General features: G+C 39.5%; 1 protein-coding gene across 1 annotated transcript in view; it reads left to right on the top strand.

Moving 5' to 3' along the window:
* Fzd3 (frizzled class receptor 3) overlaps positions 1-20,965 on the top strand; it is a 64,960-nt gene extending 43,995 nt beyond the window's left edge. The window contains exons 5-7 of the mRNA XM_052191174.1: positions 8,028-8,176; positions 10,449-10,682; positions 16,825-20,965. Coding sequence (XP_052047134.1) covers positions 8,028-8,176; positions 10,449-10,682; positions 16,825-17,038 — 597 coding nt within the window. The 3' untranslated portion in view covers positions 17,039-20,965. The remainder of the gene's footprint in view (positions 1-8,027; positions 8,177-10,448; positions 10,683-16,824) is intronic.
* Positions 20,966-21,851: the final 886 nt, after the last annotated feature.

Consider the following 21,851-nt stretch of genomic DNA (forward strand, 5'->3'; position numbering starts at 1 on the left):
TATTATTGTGTGATCTGTGTGGACAGTGTTGTTTTTCTACTTCCTAGCTATTCTTCACTGTAAGAGACAGGAGCATCAGTGATGATCAACACTGGTCATGTAGAACTGGATGAAAGTTTAGGATATTGCCCTTTGCTTTGTCAAATATAACATCTTCTTAATGCCAGCAAGGCAAAGGATGATAGAATTGAGATAACTTTATTGTTTTTGTTCTCATTTTGAGCTCTTAAGTAAATTTGTGTTTTGGAAGTTTTCTCTGGGGTTAGCTAGATAGCAGGTGTAGTCTATATTGCTGTATTCATAATAGGTCTGTTGGTGGGAATGCATGGGGTAATGTCTGAGCGTGTGCACTCCGGTGAGCATTTCCTTCTGAATCAGCTAGCAAGTGCTGCTCTCCTTTGTCTCTGCCTTCTGACTTCTTACTTGAGAAGTTGGGGGCTTGAATAATAAGATGCAGATTTGTTCTTTAATCATTAATTTTCACTTTTTATTTACTTAAAGGTTGAGAGTGAATAGTTACACAGCACTCATTATAAAGTTACTAGAACCCAAGTTGTAGAACTTCGTTACAATTGGTCACATTGGCTACTCTTATTTTATATGAAGTAATTATATTAAGGTGGCAGTCTCTTGTTTAGAAATTCAAAGATTATTTATTAAATGCTTGAAACGTGAATTTATATTTATTTCCTTCATTTCAGTGATTGAAGGACAATCTGGAGATTGAAATTCTACTTTTTTAAACATTTTTCACAGTGGCACAAATAAATTGATGGTCCAAGGATGAGAGAATAAAGATTGAGAGATGAGGAGAAACAAAACTATGAAAGAGTAAGCTCCTAACAGCTCTTTACTTGCCCGGCCTTGTGCTGCTTTAATTTAAAGCCATTGCTTTCCTGAAAGGAACAAGTTACAGTTTATAAGCCATGCCTGATTTGCAGGCTGCAGTTAGCATTTCCTCACTACATCCCTGCTCCGCTGCTCTGTATTGCTTCCTTAGTCAGACATGAAGAATTCACAGCAAAACTTGATGCCCCTCTGCTCCGTGGCCTGATCTGTGCTACATTATTTTAATTACTATAGCATTATAATAGGTTTCTATGTCAATAGGGCAAGTAATTGACTTTTCAAAGTGTAATAAAAGTAAAAGCTGATAAAGCAGCATAATGTAATTAAGAAGTATATAAAAGCGGTAACTAGAAGCTTCTATTCAAGAACTGGTGGCTATGGGTGTGGCCCTGTAGTAAAGCATTTTTCTGAATATATAGAAAGCCCTGGATTCTATCCTCAGCTCCCAAGAAAATGACAAAGGAACTCTGCCTCTCCTATGTTACTTGTATGACAGGCTGCCTAAATCTGATTAACAGTTTATTTTTGTATGGCTTTACATGATTATAGCCTTATTATAAGTCAGTATTTTGTGACTAACTTATTTTTAAAAATAAAAGCTAATTCAATTCAGTATGTACTTCCATTAGGAAAATACAGATTTTTCTTGAAAAAGAGCTAAGACCTAATTCAAAGCCAAAGCCTCAACAGTGTAGGCCACCAAGTAATGTGATTATACCTTAGGCAGTTTCCTTTTTATTCAAGGCTTTCCCACCTTAATATGAGTAATTTTTGTTTCCATTTACTTCAAAAGAATTTGAACCTCAGGGCTTTGTAAGGTTATGAATCTAAATAGGAAAACTAAGATATAGGTGAATGTTTTTCATATGATGTTTAAATAAAGCCATATAGCAGCATTATTGGCTAAAATTAGAGTGATTGTGGAGACAGTGTTTAGAAGATAATACATAGAGTTTGTTTATAGCTAGCCAGACTACTGTACAAAAAAGAAAAAAGTAGTAATCAAGGTAGATGCTTTGGGATTCCTCGATGACAAACCAAAGAAATACATCAGATGAATTAAGTTGTTAGGGTTCTGTGATTGTCTGTTTTGAATGTCAACCTGATGCAGTCTGTTCAGAAACCACCCCGGAAGAGACAACAAGGGATGATCTAGATCCGGTCAGCCTGTGGCTATGTTGGTGTGGAATTATCTTAATTACGAGAAATGACTGGCTTCGAAGACTCAGTCGACTGTGGGTACACCATGGATTTGGGCCATGACTGTAAAAGCACAACTAGCTGAGCAGCAAGCATGGATGATGTATCCATGCAGCCCTGCCCCTGCCTGTGGGCGTGGGGTGGCCCCCCTCTCTCAGTCCCGAGCTTGTGACCAGCCCTGCAGCGGTAGGCTGTAACCTGGAATTGTTAACTAAATAGACCCTCTGTCCCAAAGTTGTTTTTTGTCAGGTTGTTTTATCACCCCAACAGAAACACATCCAAGACAGATGACATTTTATAATGTGAGTAAGATCTTGTTGTTTTCAGGAACTTTTATAAAAGAAAAAAACAGCCAAGTGCTTCTCATTTGTCCCCTTTGCTATAAGGATTGACTTATTTTTCACTTTTTTTTTTTAACTATTTGGTTCATTATAAGGTTGTTTTAAATAAAACCAAACATATATTCCTTTTATTTAAATACACTTCTTTGGTGGGTTTTGCCATGTAAATTATGTTTACATACTACCTACTGCTCTACGGTGGCTAGCCAGATAACGCACTCTCCAGCTCTCTTTCTCAGTCACGGGAAACTCCTTTCTTTTCCAGAATCACTTAACCATCCCTCTGTGTCTAGGACTTCTGCTCCAACACTACTACATATTTCTGAGTCACTGTCTTGCTTTTCAAACCCTTGTCATGCACAGGTGCTGACTTGTTGCCCCTGGAGTTTTTGCACTTAACTGGAATCTTGTGGTACAAACTGTAGAGTGCTCCGTCCCTACTTTCCTTCCTCTCTCCTGTGCTGCTTGTATAGCTGGAGACTGGTGGCTGCTTTGGGTATTGCTGACTGTTTTTAGTACTCCTTCCCTTTAATTCAAACATTTATGATATGTGCACAGTGTTGATTCATAAGAGACTGTGCTATGCAGTGTACAACACTAGAGGAAAGAATTTGGAAACAGGATTTCTTTCCTGTGCTGTTTCTCCCCACCTTTCTGGATAGTCTTAAGCTCCCCATGTTTCAAGCCTATATATAAGTTCCAGAATGGCCCTTTGCATGATGTTTCTGAGCTCAATTTGGAACTCCTAATATTTCTCCTAAAACCTGATTCCGGCATCTCACCCCCTGATTCTCCCATTCACTAAATGGCATTTGCATTCCCTTGTTGCTTAGGCTCTTAATTTGGAGCCATCTTTGAGCCCTGTCTCCTCTCATACTTTGCATTTACCACATTAGCTTTGTAAAGCTTCCGCTTCCTCACTGCTTGCACAGTGGCCTCCTGACTCATCTTCCTGCTTATGTGGTTGCCCTTTTGGACAAAGCCCCTCAATGGATTCTGGTCGTTCTGGAATAACGTCTGTATTACCACTGCCTGCAGGATCAGACACATTTGGGTCCTGTTCCTCCTCGAACTATGTCTCCTGCCATTCTCCTTACATGCTCAGCTCTAGCTTCACTAGATACTTTGTTTTTCTTCAGAAATAGTAAGTTTTCTTAAGACTATTGTTATCAGGGCTGGAGAGATGGCTCAGCCGTTAAAGGCTAGGCTCACAACCATAAAATGTAAGAGTTCGGTTCCCAGCAACCACGGCTGTTTCTCCAGCCGCCTTTTTTGCTCCTAACACACTCTCACACACGCAGCATGCAAAATTAAAAAGGAAAACTTAAAAAAGAAAGAAAGAAAACTAAATAAAAAAAGAAATAAATAAAAGATTATTGTTATCAATGTTCTGTTTGAAATGCTGATGCTCCAAAATATACCCCCAACTTGCACTTATGTGTGACTGTGGAGAGACTTTGACCACTCTGATCTCGTGTCTAATCCCTGTCCCTCATTGCACACTCTAATGATCCTCTCCTTTTTGCCCCTGACCCTGCTTTAATTTTTACTGCTCCCTAAACACCCAACATTTCCTCATTCCTTGTGTAGTAGCTTCAGTCTATCTTGCCTCTCCCTAGAATGGAAATTGATCAAGGACACAGAACTTTCTGGCTTATCTGCTGTAGGACATAATAACACTCAAAATTTGAAAGACTGAAGGTGCAAATAAATTTAACCTTAAGATGGATCATTTTGTGTTTCTGTCCTTTGATTCCATAATTATAAAATAAAGGGCTTACACAAGGTCCATGAGCATTTATTTCAACTTCAGATGATTATTCCCTTATAGTTGTAAATTCAAGGCATTTAACTTTTCAAGTGACTTTTTGCAGACACATTGCTCAGGCTATACTTGACAGTCCCAACACTCTAGGAACTGTGTGATTTCTGATGTTCTCTCTCCCACTGTATTTTCTTGTTTACAACTTTCCCATGTCTATTTTCTAAAGTTACTATCTATCCTCTACTTCTTTGTATTATTAATTATGTGTATGAGTATGTATGTGTATGCTGCATGTATGTATGTATGCCTAGTACTCAGGGAGGCCAGAAAAGGGCATCTGATCCCCAAGAACTAGAGTTATATATAGATTGTTGCAATTCACCATGTCAGTGCTAGGAATCAAACCGGGCCCTTTGGATAAACAGCTAGTGCTCTTAACTTCTGAGGCATCTCTCCAGGCCCTCTTTGTATTACAGAATTAAATGCCTCTCTACATTTAAAATATTTTTTTCTGATTAGTCCTCATTTGACATTCATTGGATATAAGCAAATGTGATTTGAAGCATATTTCTTAGCTGCTTCAATCTTGCTCTGTAGGGATTCTCTTCCCAACTCTCCTGATACATACAACCCTGGTTAATGCACACGTTAATTGGCTTGATGGATTTTTAAATCATGGAGAAGAAAACAAAATTAGATGTAAAATTTAGTCTCTTGTTTTACTGCAAAGTTTTTCCAGACATGGTGTGATGATGCACATCTATAGTCTTGCTGCTTGGGAGGTTGAGGCAGGAGAAACAATAGCTCAAGACCAAGCACCCTAGCAGCTCACTCTGTACTGTGCACCCCAGTAGCAGAGAGGGAAGAGGACTGCCACAAGTTCAAGACCAACTCGGGCTTCAGGGTGAAACCTTGTATTAAAAACAAGCAGTGGAGCTGGAGTGCAGGAGAATGAAGGTGTGCTGATTCAAGGGCAGCCTGTATTACATTGTTTCAGAACTGAAAAATAAAAAAATTTCTGAGATGAATAGATGGCTCATAGACTGTAGGAGAAAGACCAGCTTCTGACTCAAAAAAAAAAAAAAAAAAAAAAAAAAAGGGTAACCAGCCTGCTTACTCCAGTACTGTTCAGAAACCTCAGCAGACTCGTTCAGGAGGTGATGGCAGTATCCAGGTTTTGTTTCACTACAGACTATCTTTCTTAAGCTCTATTTTTATTTATGTCTTAGTGAGTATTTGCCACATGTGTGGGTGCTTGAGGAGACCAGGAGAGGGTTTCAGATCCTCTGGAGCTGGAGATATGGGTGTTTATGAGACTCCCCATTATAGGTTCAAGGAGCTAAAGCCAGCAAGTGCTCTTAAATACTGAGCCATCTCTCCAGCCTCAAATAGGAACAGCAGTGCTCTGTGAAACATAACTTTGAACATATATTAGATAAAGCATTGATATAACCATATATCACTTTTTATGAAATATACATTTGTTCCTTAATATTTTAAGAAAGTCTTCCTTTAAAAAAAGGAAGTTGTAGAGACAGCCCAGAAGCCTAGAGAAATGGCGCGGAATACTTAATGCCTGTATAGGAGCCAAGAATGCAGCTCGCATACACATGTACCCGTACACATAAAATACGTAGATGTTTTTCAGAATGTATGTTGAAACTGGGCATGGTGACATGCACCTTGAGTCCAGCAGGGGTGGGTGGATCTCTGAGTTTGGGGACATCCAGGGCTAAACAGAGAAACTGTCCAAACAAATAAACAAGTAGAAATGGGTGGTTGATGGTTCAGGCCTTTAATCTAACAAGACTGCAAGTTAAAGGCCAGCCTGGGCTACAAAATAGGACAGGCTGGACCAGAATAAGATCCTCAGTAATAAAAATTCTGTACCATATCAGAGAATGAATATTAGATTATGTAGGGAGATGTATGTAAATCTGGTGTATATATAAAAACATTATGTAAATTTCAGATATTGGTTCATTGACAAAACTATTATTTTCTATCTAGTTGATTTTTTGTATCTTAATATCTTTAAAATTTTATGATATGAACTATATACTACAGATGTGGTTAAAGTCAGACTGGTGGTGCACACCTTTGATCCCTGCACTTGGGAGGCAGAAACAGGTAGATCTCTGAATTCTAGGCCAGTGTGGGGCTATAAAGAGTTCTAGGACAGATGGAGCTTCACTGAGCATCTCTTAAAAAAACAAAAACAAACAAACAAACAAAAACTGGTTGAGGCCGGGTGGTGGTGGTGCATGCCTGTAATCCCAGCACTCTGGGAGGCAGAGGCTGCCGGATTTCTGAGTTGGAGGCCAGTCTGGTCTACAGAGTGAGTTCCAGGACAGCCAGGGCTATACAGAAAAACCCTGATTCGAAAAAACCAAATAAAAAAAAAATCTGGTTGAAACTACAATCAAAATGCCAGTGAAAAGTAAAAGTCAACAGCATAGTAATAGCCAGGGCAAAGTGAAAGACAGCCAGAGGCCAGAAGTCATAGAGGGAGGAGGGAGGGAGGGAGGGAGGGAGGGAGGGAGGGAGGGAGGGAGGGAGGGAGGGAGGGGTTTCTCCTGCTGTAGAGGGAACTGCACACAACGGACTTTACTTTAAGATGCTAACAGATTTTAATGTCCTGTGCTGTGTGTCCATTCAAGGTTAAGGGAAGAGCTGCTTTTAGACTAAAGTTTGGCATACTGTACCCAAGAAGGCATTCACAAAGGGCATTATATCAGCCAGAAAGGAAGGGAAACCAAAAGGAAGAATCCATAGTTTTGGGCACAGTTAGTGATGATAAAATACTTTTGTGAAAGATTCTCTGAATATTTTGAAAAATATGCAAAAGATAGATAGCTACAGAAGGGAGGGAATGGTGGCACTGAATAATTTTGATTAATTTCTTCCTAATAAAACAGGCATAGCCTGCTGGTGGTGGTGCACGCCTGTAATCCCAGCACTCTGGGAGGCAGAGGCAGGCGGATTTCTGAGTTCGAGGCCAGCCTGGTCTACAGAGTGAGTTCCAAGACAGCCAGGGCTATACAGAGAAACCCTGTCTCGGAAAAAAAACAAATCCAAAAAAAAAAAAAAAAAAAAAAAAAACCAGGCATAAGTAGTCAGGTATGGTGGTTTACTCCCTTAGTCCCAGCCCTCAGGAGGCAGGTGGATCTCTGTGGGCTTGAGGCCAACCTGGTCTAAGGATAGAGTTCTACATACTGGATATGCAGTGAAACCCTGTCAAAAATACATAGGATTTATTGAGTATCAAACATGTTGAACGCTGCTTAAGGCCTTAGGAATAAAACATTTGGAAGTCAAGGGAACCTCTGTCTTTACATTTTAATAATGTAACTACACATTACTTAAAAAGCACAGCTAGCCCTAACATAGGACTTGGGGGGCAGGAGTCTATGAAGAGGGGTTGGAGAATCCTTGAAAACATGTTGATGTGGGTAAAAAAAATAGCTAATGATGGACAGTGTTAAAGTTAGACAAAATGGTAGGTGAAAGAGAGTTAGCAAACTAAGGCAAATGGTAGCACATCCTCCCTTACCAGCACAATACAAAGTGACAGTTGACAGGATAAGAACAGATAGGCTCACAGACCTGTGAGTGTCTAGTGTATCTCTGAAAAACTGAAACAGAGACAGAAAATTAGTCAAGAATATAAGATTTAGAGTTAGCGAGATGGCTCAGTTAAGAGTACTTGCTGTTTTTTCCAGGATCCAAAAAAATTATTTTTAGAACTTTATAAATGAAGATACTATGTTTGTAACATAATTTCACTGTTGTCTTTTGTGTTTATAATTTCTATAATTGTCTTTAATAGATGTACATATTTAAGATGATTGATTTTCTTTACCTCTCTGCAGGTTACTCAGATGAGTCGTCCAGACCTGATTCTCTTTCTGATGAAGTATCTCATGGCTCTCATAGTTGGGATTCCCTCTATTTTTTGGGTTGGAAGCAAAAAGACATGCTTTGAATGGGCCAGTTTTTTCCATGGGCGTAGGAAAAAAGAGTAAGTTAATGAGTTCTCACCGTATTAATAACAGTTCCTGTGTGTGTGTGTGTGTGTTCGTGTAAAGTATTTTCAGAAGATTGTAACTTTAACAGTAGTGACTAGTAACATTGGCACAGTAGCATAATTTAAAATAACTAGCTGGGTACAGTGGCTCCTGCCTGTAATCCTTGCTATTGATTTAGACTAAAGAAGAAGGATTAGGAGTTCGAGGCTAGACTGGGCAACATAGGAAGATTCCATCTTTAAAGAAATAAAAACTGAAAATCTCATTCTGAGAAGATGGTTGAGTATGGGCATGCAAGTGTTCAGTGTTCAATCCTTTAGACTGGAGTTGTGGAGCATTCAAAGTGTAATTTTCTTGAAACTAGAAACAGGTGGATGCTTTTTCTCTTCATATTTACCTGGCCTTCCTGAGAAGGCTGGTGTGTGTTCTCATCTAAAAACCAAGAGCAGCGTAAATGCCTGCCGTGCACGCTGTAGAGGAACTTCAACTTCTGTAGGAGTTTCCCATTGCTCTTCCTGGTCTGTCAGACGTGTGAGGAGAGACTAATAGGCCATTCTAATTCAGTGCACTCAGATGTTATAACCTTAGGGGGTAGGGGGAGTTGGTTGGTTGGTTGGTTGTTTTTTTCCCCCTTTGTTTTGTTTTGAGACTAGGTTTCTTTGTATAGCCTTGACTGTCCTGAAACTAGATTTCCTTCTTTTATCTAATTGTAGTCTGAAGCTATTGAAAGATTAGTTAAGAGTGATCATAGAAGATAGTATCATATTCCTGATTTTAATGAAAGTATTCGTAGTTAGCAGGACAGTGGTAGCACACACTTTTAATCCCAGTGCCTGGGAGGCAAAGTCAGGCAGATCTCTCTTAGAGTTTGAGGTCAACCTGGTCTACAGAGTGAATTCCAGGAGCCAGGCAGGGCTACACAGAAACCCTGTTTCAAAAAAATCAAATAAATAAGATATTTCTAGTGGTTATTGGTGTTTCATTAAATATTTTGCAGCTTTTGGAGTTGACATGTTTTCTCTGTAAGAACTTACTCCTCATTAATTGGTGTTCTGTTATAATTTTAAATATCAAGAATAACATTCATGGACTAAAGAAGAATCTATGTAAAGTACTCGTCAAATATCAGTCTGTAACCTTTCAACCCAGCACTGAAAACAACAGGAACTATAGCAGTGCTGCTGATTTGAGAACTTACACATACTTTCTCAAATACTTTTTCAATATATGATCCAGTCTTTAAATGTTGGCATTTTTTTAAAATTAACTTTAGCTGATTCTCACAGATACTTTACAGTGATTTAATTTGATATTTTGTTAATTCAATTATTGCTTTGTTCAACATCATGCACATCTATCTACTCTCTACTCTTTCTTTCATAGCATTTAAAAACCATTTTTGGTTTTTTTGAGACAGGGTTTCTCTGTATAGCCTTGGCTGTCCTGGAACTCACTCTGTAGATCAGGCTACCCTCAAGCTCAGAGATCAGCCTGCCTCTGCCTTCTGAGCCCTGGGATTAAAGGCATGCACCACCACTGCTTGGCCACTTTTTAAAAACTTTTACCTCTGTAATTTATCCCTTTAAATTCTTTAGGACTTCATTGAATATTTGCTTAGTTTAATTTTTCATATTACTTTGTTCTAAGGTTGACCACTCATAGTTGTTCTAGTACTAGGCAGCTGTTCCTGCCACAGAATCAAGATGGAGTCTTAAAATACTCTTGCAAGTTAAAATTTTACCCAGTTATCATGAGGCTCTTATCACTTCCACAAAGTGCACGAGCACACACACACACACACACACACACACACAAACTACTTTTTTCTATCTTATAATTATTTTTAAAAATATTTGGGACCTGAAGGATCACAAGTGTCTTTAACTCAAAGGGCCTTTTAGAAACAGGGCTGGACTTGCCAGCCTTCTTTTCATAGACGAAACAAAGGGAGGACCAGGATAGAGACTTGCTGAGACCGCGTGCTTACAGAATTGAAGCTGTTTCACAGGTGTGAAGATGACCTTGAACTCCTGACCTTTCTATCAACATCCCAGATGCTAGGATTACTGGCATCAAGCCTAGTGTCTGACAGGTCTTTTGTTATATTCTATCCCCTGCCAAAAGTGTTAGCTCAAATTGGTCCCACATACTTAATTTACGGAGCAGTTAACTTCAAGACTGGTATCAACTAGTTTCTCTAGCAGTGTGGTTGTCGGTCTATAGGAATGTTCATTTGTATCTTAAGCTTCCTGTTGTATTGTCTAGGATAGTGAATGAGAGCCGGCAGGTGCTCCAAGAGCCTGACTTTGCTCAGTCACTCCTGAGGGACCCAAATACTCCAATTATAAGAAAATCTAGAGGAACTTCCACTCAAGGCACATCCACACATGCTTCTTCAACTCAGCTGGCCATGGTGGACGATCAAAGAAGCAAAGCAGGGAGTGTCCACAGCAAAGTGAGCAGCTACCACGGCAGCCTCCACAGGTCACGTGACGGCAGGTAAGTTCTAGGAGCTACGTAGTTTACGTATTCAGTTAGGAACACACACAGATTAAAAGGAGCCAATCCTAAACTTTAAGTGGGGCATTAGTAAACATTTTAAACTTAGGTATAGTTGTTCCAGATTATGGAATTTAAAGCCAAAGGACTTTGGGGTTTAGACCTGATACAAAAGCAGTATGTTGTTACTGTAGGGCACTGAGTGGAGATAAGAGAAGGCAGATGCTCAGTTTAGAAAGATGCATTTAATTGGGTGGTGGTGGTGCACACCTTTAATCCCAGTTATTGGGAGGCAGAGGTAGGTGGATCTCTCTTGAGTTTGAGGCCAGCTTGGTCTACAGAGTTCCAGGACAGCCAGGGCTACAGAGAGAAACAAAAAGCAAAATAAAACAAACAAAAACAGAACAAAGAGGAAGGGGGAAAAGGAGGAGGAAGAAAAGAATTAATTCATTAAGTTAGTCAGCATTTCCTACACTGTGCTGTGTGAGCTCTGGGAATAGAGGGACTATGTGCCATGAGCTCTGCACTTCATAGGTTCCCAATCTAGAAAGGTGGTGTGTTCAGTGTCATGGTTAAGAATGTGGATCCGGGAGCTATGGAGACGGTTTAGCAATTGAAATTACTTGCTGTTCTTCCATAGGACCTGAGTTCAGTTCCCAGCACCCACATCTGGTGACTCAAAACCATCTGCAACTCCAGCTCCAGAGGATCCAACCCCTCTGGCCTTTATAGCAACCTGCACGCATGTGCATGTACCCTCATGCAGACATACACTTACACATAATTAGGAAGAACAAAAGTAAATCTTGAAAAAAAATCTAGAATGTGAAGCTCAGTTTCCTTATCTATAAAGGAGAAGTAGTAGTAGTAACTACCTATTTACTAATGTCACAAAAGCCCAATGAGATAAAGTGCCTAGTCACTAAAAACAGAGCCCGTCTCAGTGTTAGACCACAGGTCAGTTATTTATGTTAATAAGTACATGAAGTAAAATGTATTCCAGGTCTTCAAAAGTGTTCAGGAGCCATATAGTAAATACTTTAGGCTTTCTGGTTAAAGTGTCAACTACTGCTCAGTCCTGCTGTGGCAGTATGCAGTCAGACAAGAAGTATCTCAGTAACCTTATTTATAAAACTGGGAGGTAGCAGATGTGGCCATTAAACTGTCAGCTACTGCTTTTTGGTGGTGGTACTCGGGTTTAAACCCAGGGTTTTGATCATGCCACATTCCAGCATCCTATTTATTAGGAGCAGTGGAAGCAGAGAGTAGGAGTGATTCTTTCTGGTATCATGTAGAGCATCCAGGAAAAAGCTTCATAGCGAAAGCTTGAGAGAAGCCTGGCTGTGGGTTTCTCATTAAATTTGACTCTGGGATACTAGAGCTAGGAACTGTCTAGAAGGTAGTACATTAAGTCATTTGAGAGAGAATACGAGTTTATCAGAGGAGAGAGAAGCAGTGGGAAGAGCTAGCTACACAGCTCACTCTTGAAAGGAATATTTTTAAGAAAACTAACATAAATGTTGGAAGGATGGAGGGGAAGTAAGAACATTGCTAGGGAGGATTTAAATTATTCCGGCCCCTGTGGACATCATTATGGAGGTCCCTCAGAAAACTAAAAAGAGAACTGCTTTATGACTCACCTATGAGACCTGGGAGAAGATATCCAAGGGGATCTAAGTCAGCAGGATGCACACAACCCTCTACCCATGCTTGCTGCACCACTGTTCACGATAGTCAACTTGTAGAATCAACTTAGGTTTCCACCAGCAGAGGAATGAATAAACAAAATGTGCAGAGGCACAGTGAGGTTTTATTTAGCCATAAAGAATAATAAAATAATTCTTTGCAGGAAATTGAGTAGAACTAGAGGTCATCATTTTAAATGAAATAAGCTATATACTAAAAGCCAACTCCTCCCTCTTACAGAGAACCTGGAGAGGGAGAGGGAGAGGGAGGGAGAGAGGGAGAGAGAGAGAGAGAGAGAGGGGTGTGTGTGTGTGTGTGTGTACACAAGATGCTTTAGAATACAGAGAAGAACACCATCTACCTCATCATGGACAGTCAGAAACAGCTTTACAATTGATGCCACTTCTACTTCAAAGAGAGGTCAGAGGAGACACTCGGAAAGACAAGAACAGCATGCAGAGCAAGAACAGGCAGGCAAGGTTCAGTGTCTGGGTTGCGCCCAGAGCATGGTGTGTGTTGGGACTTATAGGAATCAAGACCATGCTGGGGATTTGTTTCTCTCTGACAATGAAAGGGTACTACAGGACTTGGAGTACTAGAATAATACAGTCTGACTTGAATTTTAGAACCATTCCTCACAATAGCATGACAAAGGAGAGTATAATGAAACCATCAATTTGTGATCTTAATTTAAGATGCTGATAAGGACATAGGGAATCTGATGACCTTTGGAATGTACTTCATCTGTGAACTCATAGCAAGGATATTGAAGTCCTGATCTATCCTTTTCAGTGATGAACAGATATTGTCACAGTATGGCATTCTGTACATAAATACATAGAAGAGAAAGGTTTGAATTTCTATATTCTAGGAGCACAGACCCATAGAAAAGGTATAGTGCATACATATGAAGCAGACTGATGTGGTTGTAGTCTGTTGAAGGATCCTGTACCCAGGTGAGGGAATATACATCTATAGGACTCTCGTCCATGCCCAGAACTGTAGGCATGTGTGAGAGGTTTCAAGATGACATTGAAATGGAAAGTCTGCACACGGATTTTCATGATCCAAAAGGCCATCTCATCGGGGCTTGTGGTTCAGTCAGGCTTTAACTGTGTGTTGGTGCTGTCTTCTGGCCATCATTATCTCAAGCTACCCTGCCATGGGTCACAGATTCCCAGTACTCATTTTGATTCACTACTTGGATAATTATTAATCTATATACTACATATGTATACCTGTAAACACCACTTCAAAGAATAATTGGTAGTTAGATGAGAGAATGGGTAGAAAATAAAGTGAGTGGGAAAAGTGTGGGAATTCGTGACTGGATTGGTACATAGGTGACCTGCAAGGGAAAGCATTGGAGTGAAGAACATCACATTAGTGAACAGTGTTTGATTTAGTTGGGGTTTTTTGTTTTGGTTTGGTTTTTGGTTTTTCAAGACAGGGTTTCTCTGTGTAGCTCTGGTTGTCCTAGCACTCACTCTGTAGACCAGGCTAGCTTTGAACTCAAAAAACTGCCCGCCTCTGCCTCCCAAGTGCTGGGATTAAAGGCCACCACCGCCTGGCTGATTTAGTTGCTCACATGAATGATAGCAGATAGGAAAGAGAATCAAATGGAAATATCACTTTTTGACTGATTCTGGAATGCCCATATTATAGTATTGAGGTTTGGTCTATTACTATGTATTATAATGCTAAATTTTATACCCAAAGGTCTAGGCCTATGAGTGACTTTTTATGTTTACAAGCTTTTGTTGTGCAAACTTTGTTCTTTGATTTAAAACTGTTGATTAAATAAAACTGGCTACAGCCAATTACTGGAGGGTTTAGAGGTAGGTGGGTTGGGGGGGTATCTTGAAACAGAGTCTCCCTCTGTTAACCTTGCCTCCTCCTGTATGCTGAAACTCAAAATGTGTACCATCATGCCTGGTCCCTAGATAGGTTTTTAAGACTGTTTTCAAAGGACGTCTCAATTTAAAACTCTGTGATTAAGTGAAAACGTCCATTGACAAGCACTGTCATAGCTAGATGGCCACCTCAGCAGTGTTTATGACACTTTCTTTCAGAGCTTTTGATTTTACAAATGATTCCCCTTAGTCATGGCATTTTTAAAGCGGCAGTTCTTTAGCTGCTTATAGAGATTTATTTCGATGACTATTAGAAAGGGAATGGGCTGGACATGGTGTGTACCTTTAAACTCAGCTCTTGGGAAACTTAGGCAGGAGGATGTCTGCAAATTCCCAGCCAGCCTGGTCTACATGTGGGCTCTAGGACAACTAGGATTACTTAGAGGCCTTGCTTCGGGGAGAAAGAATGAAAAGGGGAGTGAGCCTGAGCTCATTACTCCGTGGAAAGTCCCTTGCCCAGTATGCCCAAGGTCTTACTTTAATCCTCAGCTCTATAAGCAAAATAGACAGACAAAAGCCAAAATAGTTTGCTATATCCTGAAGTTGTTTGTTTGTGTGTTGTCTTCTGCACTGCTAGGGATGGAACTCATGACCATATATCCGGGCCAGCGTTAGACAGCGCTCTGCATCCATTCCTTGCCCGGGGTGTTGACAGGGTCTCATGTGTTGCTCAGGCTGGCCTTGAGTTCTCATTCTATTGTCTCATCACTGAGTGCTGGTATTGTAGGCCTAAGAAGCATTCCTGGCCCTGATTACTTTTAGAAACCTTGTCTAAAACATTATATCTAGGCAGGGCTTTTGTAGCCCAAGGCCTCTTACCCCAGTGCTAGAAGCAAAACGGCATGTTCATTAAAGTCATCAAGGATATTCAGTTCTCTTTAACTTTTATTATTCTAAATTATGTTTTCCAAAAGAGTGTGTGTATGAACAAAAGTATTTTAGAAAAAAATTCTCAACATTCTAAAGATTAAAAAATAAAATATGGGACCGAAGAGATGGCTCAGCAGTTAAGAGCACTGACTGCTCTTTCAGAGGTCTAGAGTTCAATTCCCAGCAACCACGTGGTGGTTCACAACCATCTGTAATGGAATCTGATACCCTCTTCTGGTGTGTCTGAAGATGGAGACAATGTACTCATATACATAAAATAAATCTTAAGGGGCTAGAGAGATGACTTAGCGGTTAGCAACCACATGGTGGCTAACAACCATCTGTAATGAGATTTGATGCCCTCCTCTGGGGTGTCTGAAGATAGCTACAGTGTACTTACATATAATAAATAAATAAATCTTTAAAAAAAAAAAACCCAAACTGCCAGGCAGTTTATTAAAAAAAATAATAATAAATAAATCTTAAAAGAAAAAAGATAAAGTATGGTACTTATCTTGGAAGAACTCACTATTAAGCCATAAAGATGGATAAATACCACATGAGCTTTGTAAGTGGACCAATAAAGAAAAAGATGTAATTGGTTTTCATGAGCTTGACTGCCCTAGAACTAATAATTGTTTATTCCGGTGTCTGAGGTTTGATGGTGATGGTAATGATGATGATACAGTGTTCTGCCTGCATGTATGCCTGCACGCCAGAAGAGAGTGCACCAGATCTCACTGTAGATGGTTATGAGCCACCATGTGATTGCTGGGAATTGATCCGGACCTCTGGAAGAACAGCCAGTGGAAATGTTCTTAACCTCTGAGTCATCTCTCTAGCCTATTGGTTCTTTTCAATTCTTGCCTCTGATGTGGCTCAGTGAATCAGGATTTCAACAAAAGAAAATTTGATCAGCCCCTGTTGTGTTTCTGGATAGGAAGGCTACCTGTAGGGAGCTGTATAGGCCAGTTGATGTATGCAAAGCCCAGCTAGGAGTCCACATAATCAAGTTGATGAGAGAATTAGTTACAGAGTATCAGGATGCAACTTCCCAGTAGATATAACTTGTATGAATTAGTGTGGCCACAGTTTTAGGCCTGTGAAAATAATTAAGATCATTTACAGATGACTGATTCAGCTGGTAACTAGCCAGCTAGACGATACAGGTGCAGATGTCATCAATGTGTGGCAGTCCATTCACTGATATTTAGCTCACCTTTAACTTCTCCTCTGGTTTCATGTGTTCCTTCTTCCAAGCCAAGTCTTTTAGTAAAACGGATGTTTGCCCTGCTGCTGACCTTACCTCAGCTTGTAGAGTCTGAAAACCCCCTTTCCTCATCTTTTCTGGGCCCAGTGTTTTTGAAACGTACCTGAGTAAGGAAAGTATCCATACTTAACACAGCTCCAAGTAGGCCAGCCTTACTTATTTACCTTTTGCCCTTCTGCAGGGAATAGGACCTTTATCTTGGACCTAAGTGGATTATCTCTTTCTGTTAGCCACATTGGATAATTCTACAGCATGTAGAATTACTCTAAATAATCGTGTCAGTTATTGCCTTCTCACTGTTTATTTATTGAGTACTTTGGTCACTAAGGCATTTTAATGAAAAGTATTAGTCCTGTTTTCTGGTGTGTTCTGTTACCCACTTCAGAGCCCCTCTCGTGTGCAGGTACACTCCCTGCAGTTACCGAGGGATGGAGGAGAGACTACCTCACGGCAGCATGTCACGGCTCACGGATCACTCCAGACACAGTAGCTCGCATCGGCTCAACGAGCAGTCCCGCCACAGCAGCATCCGAGACCTCAGTAACAACCCCATGACTCACATTACACATGGCACCAGCATGAACCGTGTTATTGAAGAGGATGGAACCAGTGCTTAGTCTTGTCCAAGGTGAAATGTGTGCTGTTCAAAAGCAGGTTTTAGTCTTTGCCTTTGCATGGCTGGCTGCGGTAACTCCCTGTCTGCTTTCTCGGGCAGAGTGTGCACACTGGGAAAGTAGGTCTTTGCTTGTTGTATCACGTCAACCTTGGGATATGAACACATCCAAAATACTAAGAATCATATCCTCACAAAAGTAATTCTTTCTAGGCTGTGAAGAGATGACTGTCTGGTGAGCATTTTTATAAACCCGCTTATTTTATATCTAGAAAAATCCTCTATGTGTGGTAACTGCTTTGTAGTGAATTTTCATATAATATGAACTAGTTGTGAAATGACATTCTGGTAGCTCTGTTAATAAAACAAAGTTTCAGAATTAAAGAAAATTTCTATGCAAGGTTTATTTCTCAGATGAATACTAGGACTTTGTAGGTTTATTTCCACAGAGTGAAAAAAGGAACTGTTTTTAAACTGTAGAAGACTTTGATAAGCCAACAAGGGTATTTTAGCTAATGAGATAACAGTGCCACAGAAGATCTGGTTGTCCTGTAGGAGGTTCTCTCAAAATCTGTCAATCTTCCCCCAAATATGCAGGCTGTGGATGAGCACTGGAGCAAAGGCAGAGAGGTGCATTTCCCCTGTAACTGGTTTGGGTTTTGTTTTGTAAATATTCCTTTTATGGGCTATGCTTTTATAATATCCATATGCATGATAGAAACATTTTAATTTGTGGCCATTTTTCCCAGGAAATAGTAGACAATTTCACGTTCATATGTTCTGTGGAAGCATGCAGTAAGATAAGCATCACACATTATAAGGGGTTTTAGTGGTAAACAAATTACAAATGGCAAAATATTTTCTGTGTATTCATTGTTGTATTTTTCTACAGTGAGATGTGATCTTGCCAAAGCCATCAGACCTTGGTCCCCAGGCCCTCCTATAGCGAGCTGATTGTCTGCACCGAATTCCCCAGTAGCCAGTTGGCTACAGCTTTTGCCCCACATCCCTATTTTCTGAATTACTGTGGTTTACAGCTGGAATATATACTCTAAGTCCAGAATGGCGATTGATTGGGTTCTTGAAAACCATTTTACTAAGTGGAGCATGGTTACTCTTCTGTGAATACCATTTAATCTTAAAAATATCAAGTAAGAACCTCTTGATATTTTATCTTGTAAAGCTTAAATGATTTAGGACATGAACTGTGAGCTTTATTTGTATGAAATTAATCAGAAAGAAAAATTCTTGAAAATGCTAATACGTTATTCAGAAAATATAAGTGATTCTCGGCCCTGATTGCAGGTACAAATCACTCTGGAAATTCTCAATAGCCAACATCTTTCTGTCAGGTTTGAGTTGATGCTTTAAAAACACACAAACAGCTTTCCAGGTGATTGTCAGTGTAGCCGGGTTGAAGCTGTTCTTTTAAGCTCCCTTTCCCCTAAGGATGGGCTGATGGCATCTCATTCGAATATGGAAGATGGAGCCAGACTCAGTGAAATATCTGTATTGTTTCCTGATATGCAGTTGTTTCTTACTCTGTTAGAATCCACTACAAAATGCAAAATTCTCAGCTCTCATCTCTAGAGAGTCTTACTCAATAAATCAAAGGCAGTAGGATTTCACAAATCTGTATTTCTAAAAATACCACAGAAGAGTCTCAGCAGGTTATCCAAGAATCACACTCAGAGAAAAAAAAAAATGCCCTAGACTCTGGAGAGGTCTGGCTTTGCCATATGCTAGTTTTCAACTTTGAACAAGTCAGCCTCCATGAACCTAGCTCCTCTTGTTTAAAGATGAAGATTGAAGATAAATATCTCCTCTACCTACCTCACAAAGTTGTCAAATTTGAGATCAAATGAAAACAACAGTCTGGAAGCTCTTTGAAACTGTGAAGTGTTGTGAAATGTGCAGGGTTAAGATTCTTGAGGGCTACAGAGCTTTATTGGAGGTCTACTGTAGTACATTTCTCGACACATACTTAATCTGTGCGTCTGCTTCTCTCGTCCTTTAACATTGAGAGTGCCCACATGACAGAACGCCAGTTTCCTGATTATCATGATTCAGTTTCCTGAATCATGATTTATTTGTGTCATGCTGCTTCTTCGAAGTCTGTATCAGTAGAGATTACCCATTCTTCATAAGACACATTTGAGCATTTGGCCCCAAATGTTTTCTCTTTCTCTTCCTCCCATCTTTCTCCTTGGAACTGGGGTTACCACTTGGAGAGGCCTCTCCCTTATAACTGATAACTTATCTGTAAACAGATGAGTAACTCAGGACGCTTCTGTCTGAGAAGCTCCTAGAACAGCATGAGCAAACCAAAACAAACATCCACAAACAACATAGAAGTTAAGATTGAGTACCAGTTGGAGCTCAGAGATGTGGCCTGCCTGCCACCGTTTGCATCACTACTGATTGCCAAGTGCTAATGGGTTGTCGTTAAAGTGGGCCAAGTGTAGACAGTGACGTGAAAGTCTCACCTTTGTGCTTCCAGAGTTTAAGTGTGTTGTTACCCCTCCTCTTGCTTCAGCCAGTGGTGATGTGTATATGAACAATGTTGGCCTTACAGTCACCTCAAACAAGTACCACCGTTCACCTGTTCTGTGTGCTCTGCACAGCATTGTTTGCTTTAAGTAACACTGTTCAGTTTGGGCCATGCTCTTTATCATGCTAGTGCCCCAGGTTTTAAGAATATTTTGGGTTTTTTGGTTTTTTTTTTTTTGTTGTTGTTGTTGTTGTTTGAAGAGACCATTAAAGAACTACAGCAGAACAGTTGATTCCAAATCTTAACCTGTTTAACTTGTCTTGAACAAGTCTGGACAGTTTTCTTACCATATAGGTTACCTTAATTTCTGTCATGATTGGCATATGTTAATACTTAGTGTTTTCTTTGTTCAACTGAAAACCAAGAAAATTATAGTGCCCTCTAAAATGTTAATATATTATCAAAAGGGTTTTGAAAAGAACTTTGATTTTAGTAATATGGTTTATTCAATAATTAGGCAAAAGATCCAAGGCAGTATTAAGCTCAAAACAGTAATTTGTTTCAGAAAGCAGTCGATGAATAACAATTAGCACAGGGCTTGGTACAGAGTAAGCTTTCCAATAAATGTTTAGCAAACAACTAACTACATGGCACTCAACATAGACCATGAGAAATGTTCATATGTGTGTGTGTGTGTGTGTGTGTGTGTGTGTTTATGAATTTGTTAAAAAATCTGTGTAGGGTAAGAATCCCTTTCAATTTCACACAAAAAATACAAGAGCTAGGAGGTTTATAGAACCTAGGCTTAGAAGTAACCCCATGATTCCTTTAAGCTTCTTTTATGCCTTTTTGTGATCAGCTACGATGAGAAAAGCTTGGGGTTGTGGGACGGGTTCAGTGGTTAAGTGCTGCTCAAAGGACCCAGGTTCAGTTTCTTGTTCCCCCAGTGCCTGCAGCTCGAAGTCTGGGGATCTAACACTCTCTTCTGGCCTCCTGACACCCACACACGTGTAACACACACACAGATACAAAAATATGGAAAATGTGTGTTTAACTCAACTATGTATGATGTATATACATTTCCATGAATTTGATTACTGTATATGGAAATGCACTGGCATTTGTGCATCTCTTCCTGGTTTTTCTTCCTTTTCATTTTTTGTTGTTCCAGTCCCATGAGTATTGGGAGAGGCATAGGAAGAGTAGACTTCCTTCCTTACTCACCAAACTGTAGTTGCTTTCTCTAATCTAATTCTAATTTGTGTATCTTTAGTAGTTATACTGATACAGAATAATGCTTATCTTTCAAGATCCAAATCTGGGAAGAGAAAAAACAATACTAAAAGTCTGTCCAGACCACCATTTTAGTAGATATAGGAATTTAATTAACTTATTGTCAGCACATATTAGTATGTTTTTTCCTGTGTTCTTTAATTAGAAAATAAGGCTTTAAAGATTTTTTTAAAATTTCTTCTAATATTTTGATCAAAGGTCGAGTGAGTACAAAATCCATTAAGTTCAGTCTATTTAAATATGTTGAATGATAATTTATCTTTACCTTTTTACCTAAACAGTCACCAGAAACCTATCTTGCCCTTTTCATGGATTTTTTTGTGGTGGTGGGGGGGGAGGATGATAATTGACTCTAGTTTTATTAGCACCACTTCCCACGCTTAAAACTGTTTTTACTTTCTAATAATTCAAAAGTTTAACATTTGCTGGGAGTAGTGACACACATCTTTAATCTCAGCACTCAGGAGGCTAAGGCAGGATGATCTCTGCGAGGTCAACCTGGTCTACATAGTGAGTTCCAGGGCAGTTAGGACTATATAGAAAGACCTTGTCTCAAAAAATAAATAAATATTAACAAATCTTAAGGTAAAGATAATTAAAAATAAGTCATTTTATTTATAAATATTCAGTGTTCTATTATTCTCCTTATTACTATTGAATTAGTATTTTTAATTTTTTCAAGCTTGTTCTATTTCCAAAGCAAATAAATTTATTATTTTATTAGTATTGTGGCCTTAAGTTTTTGTTATATAATCAGGCTTGCTCAAATTTGCAGATATGCATATGTTCCTTTGGTTTATGCTAACTGGTTTTTTAAAATTTAGAACTCAATGGCTCTGTTTTGGCCAACCTTTAATTAATAACTAGTAAGAATGCATAGTGTTATTTTTAAAAGGATTTTTCAGTCAGGAAAGTTGATACCTAGTTTTGCCTCTCCTTTCATTGAGCTCTGTTAACTTTAGACAAAGCATTTTTGTTTGCAGTTGAAAGGAATTCCGGGATTAGATTAGGAGTCTCAGATTCCACCAGACTC

The sequence above is a fragment of the Apodemus sylvaticus genome, chromosome 8 (assembly GCF_947179515.1).
Source record: "Apodemus sylvaticus chromosome 8, mApoSyl1.1, whole genome shotgun sequence".
NCBI classification, from domain to species: Eukaryota; Metazoa; Chordata; class Mammalia; order Rodentia; family Muridae; genus Apodemus; species Apodemus sylvaticus.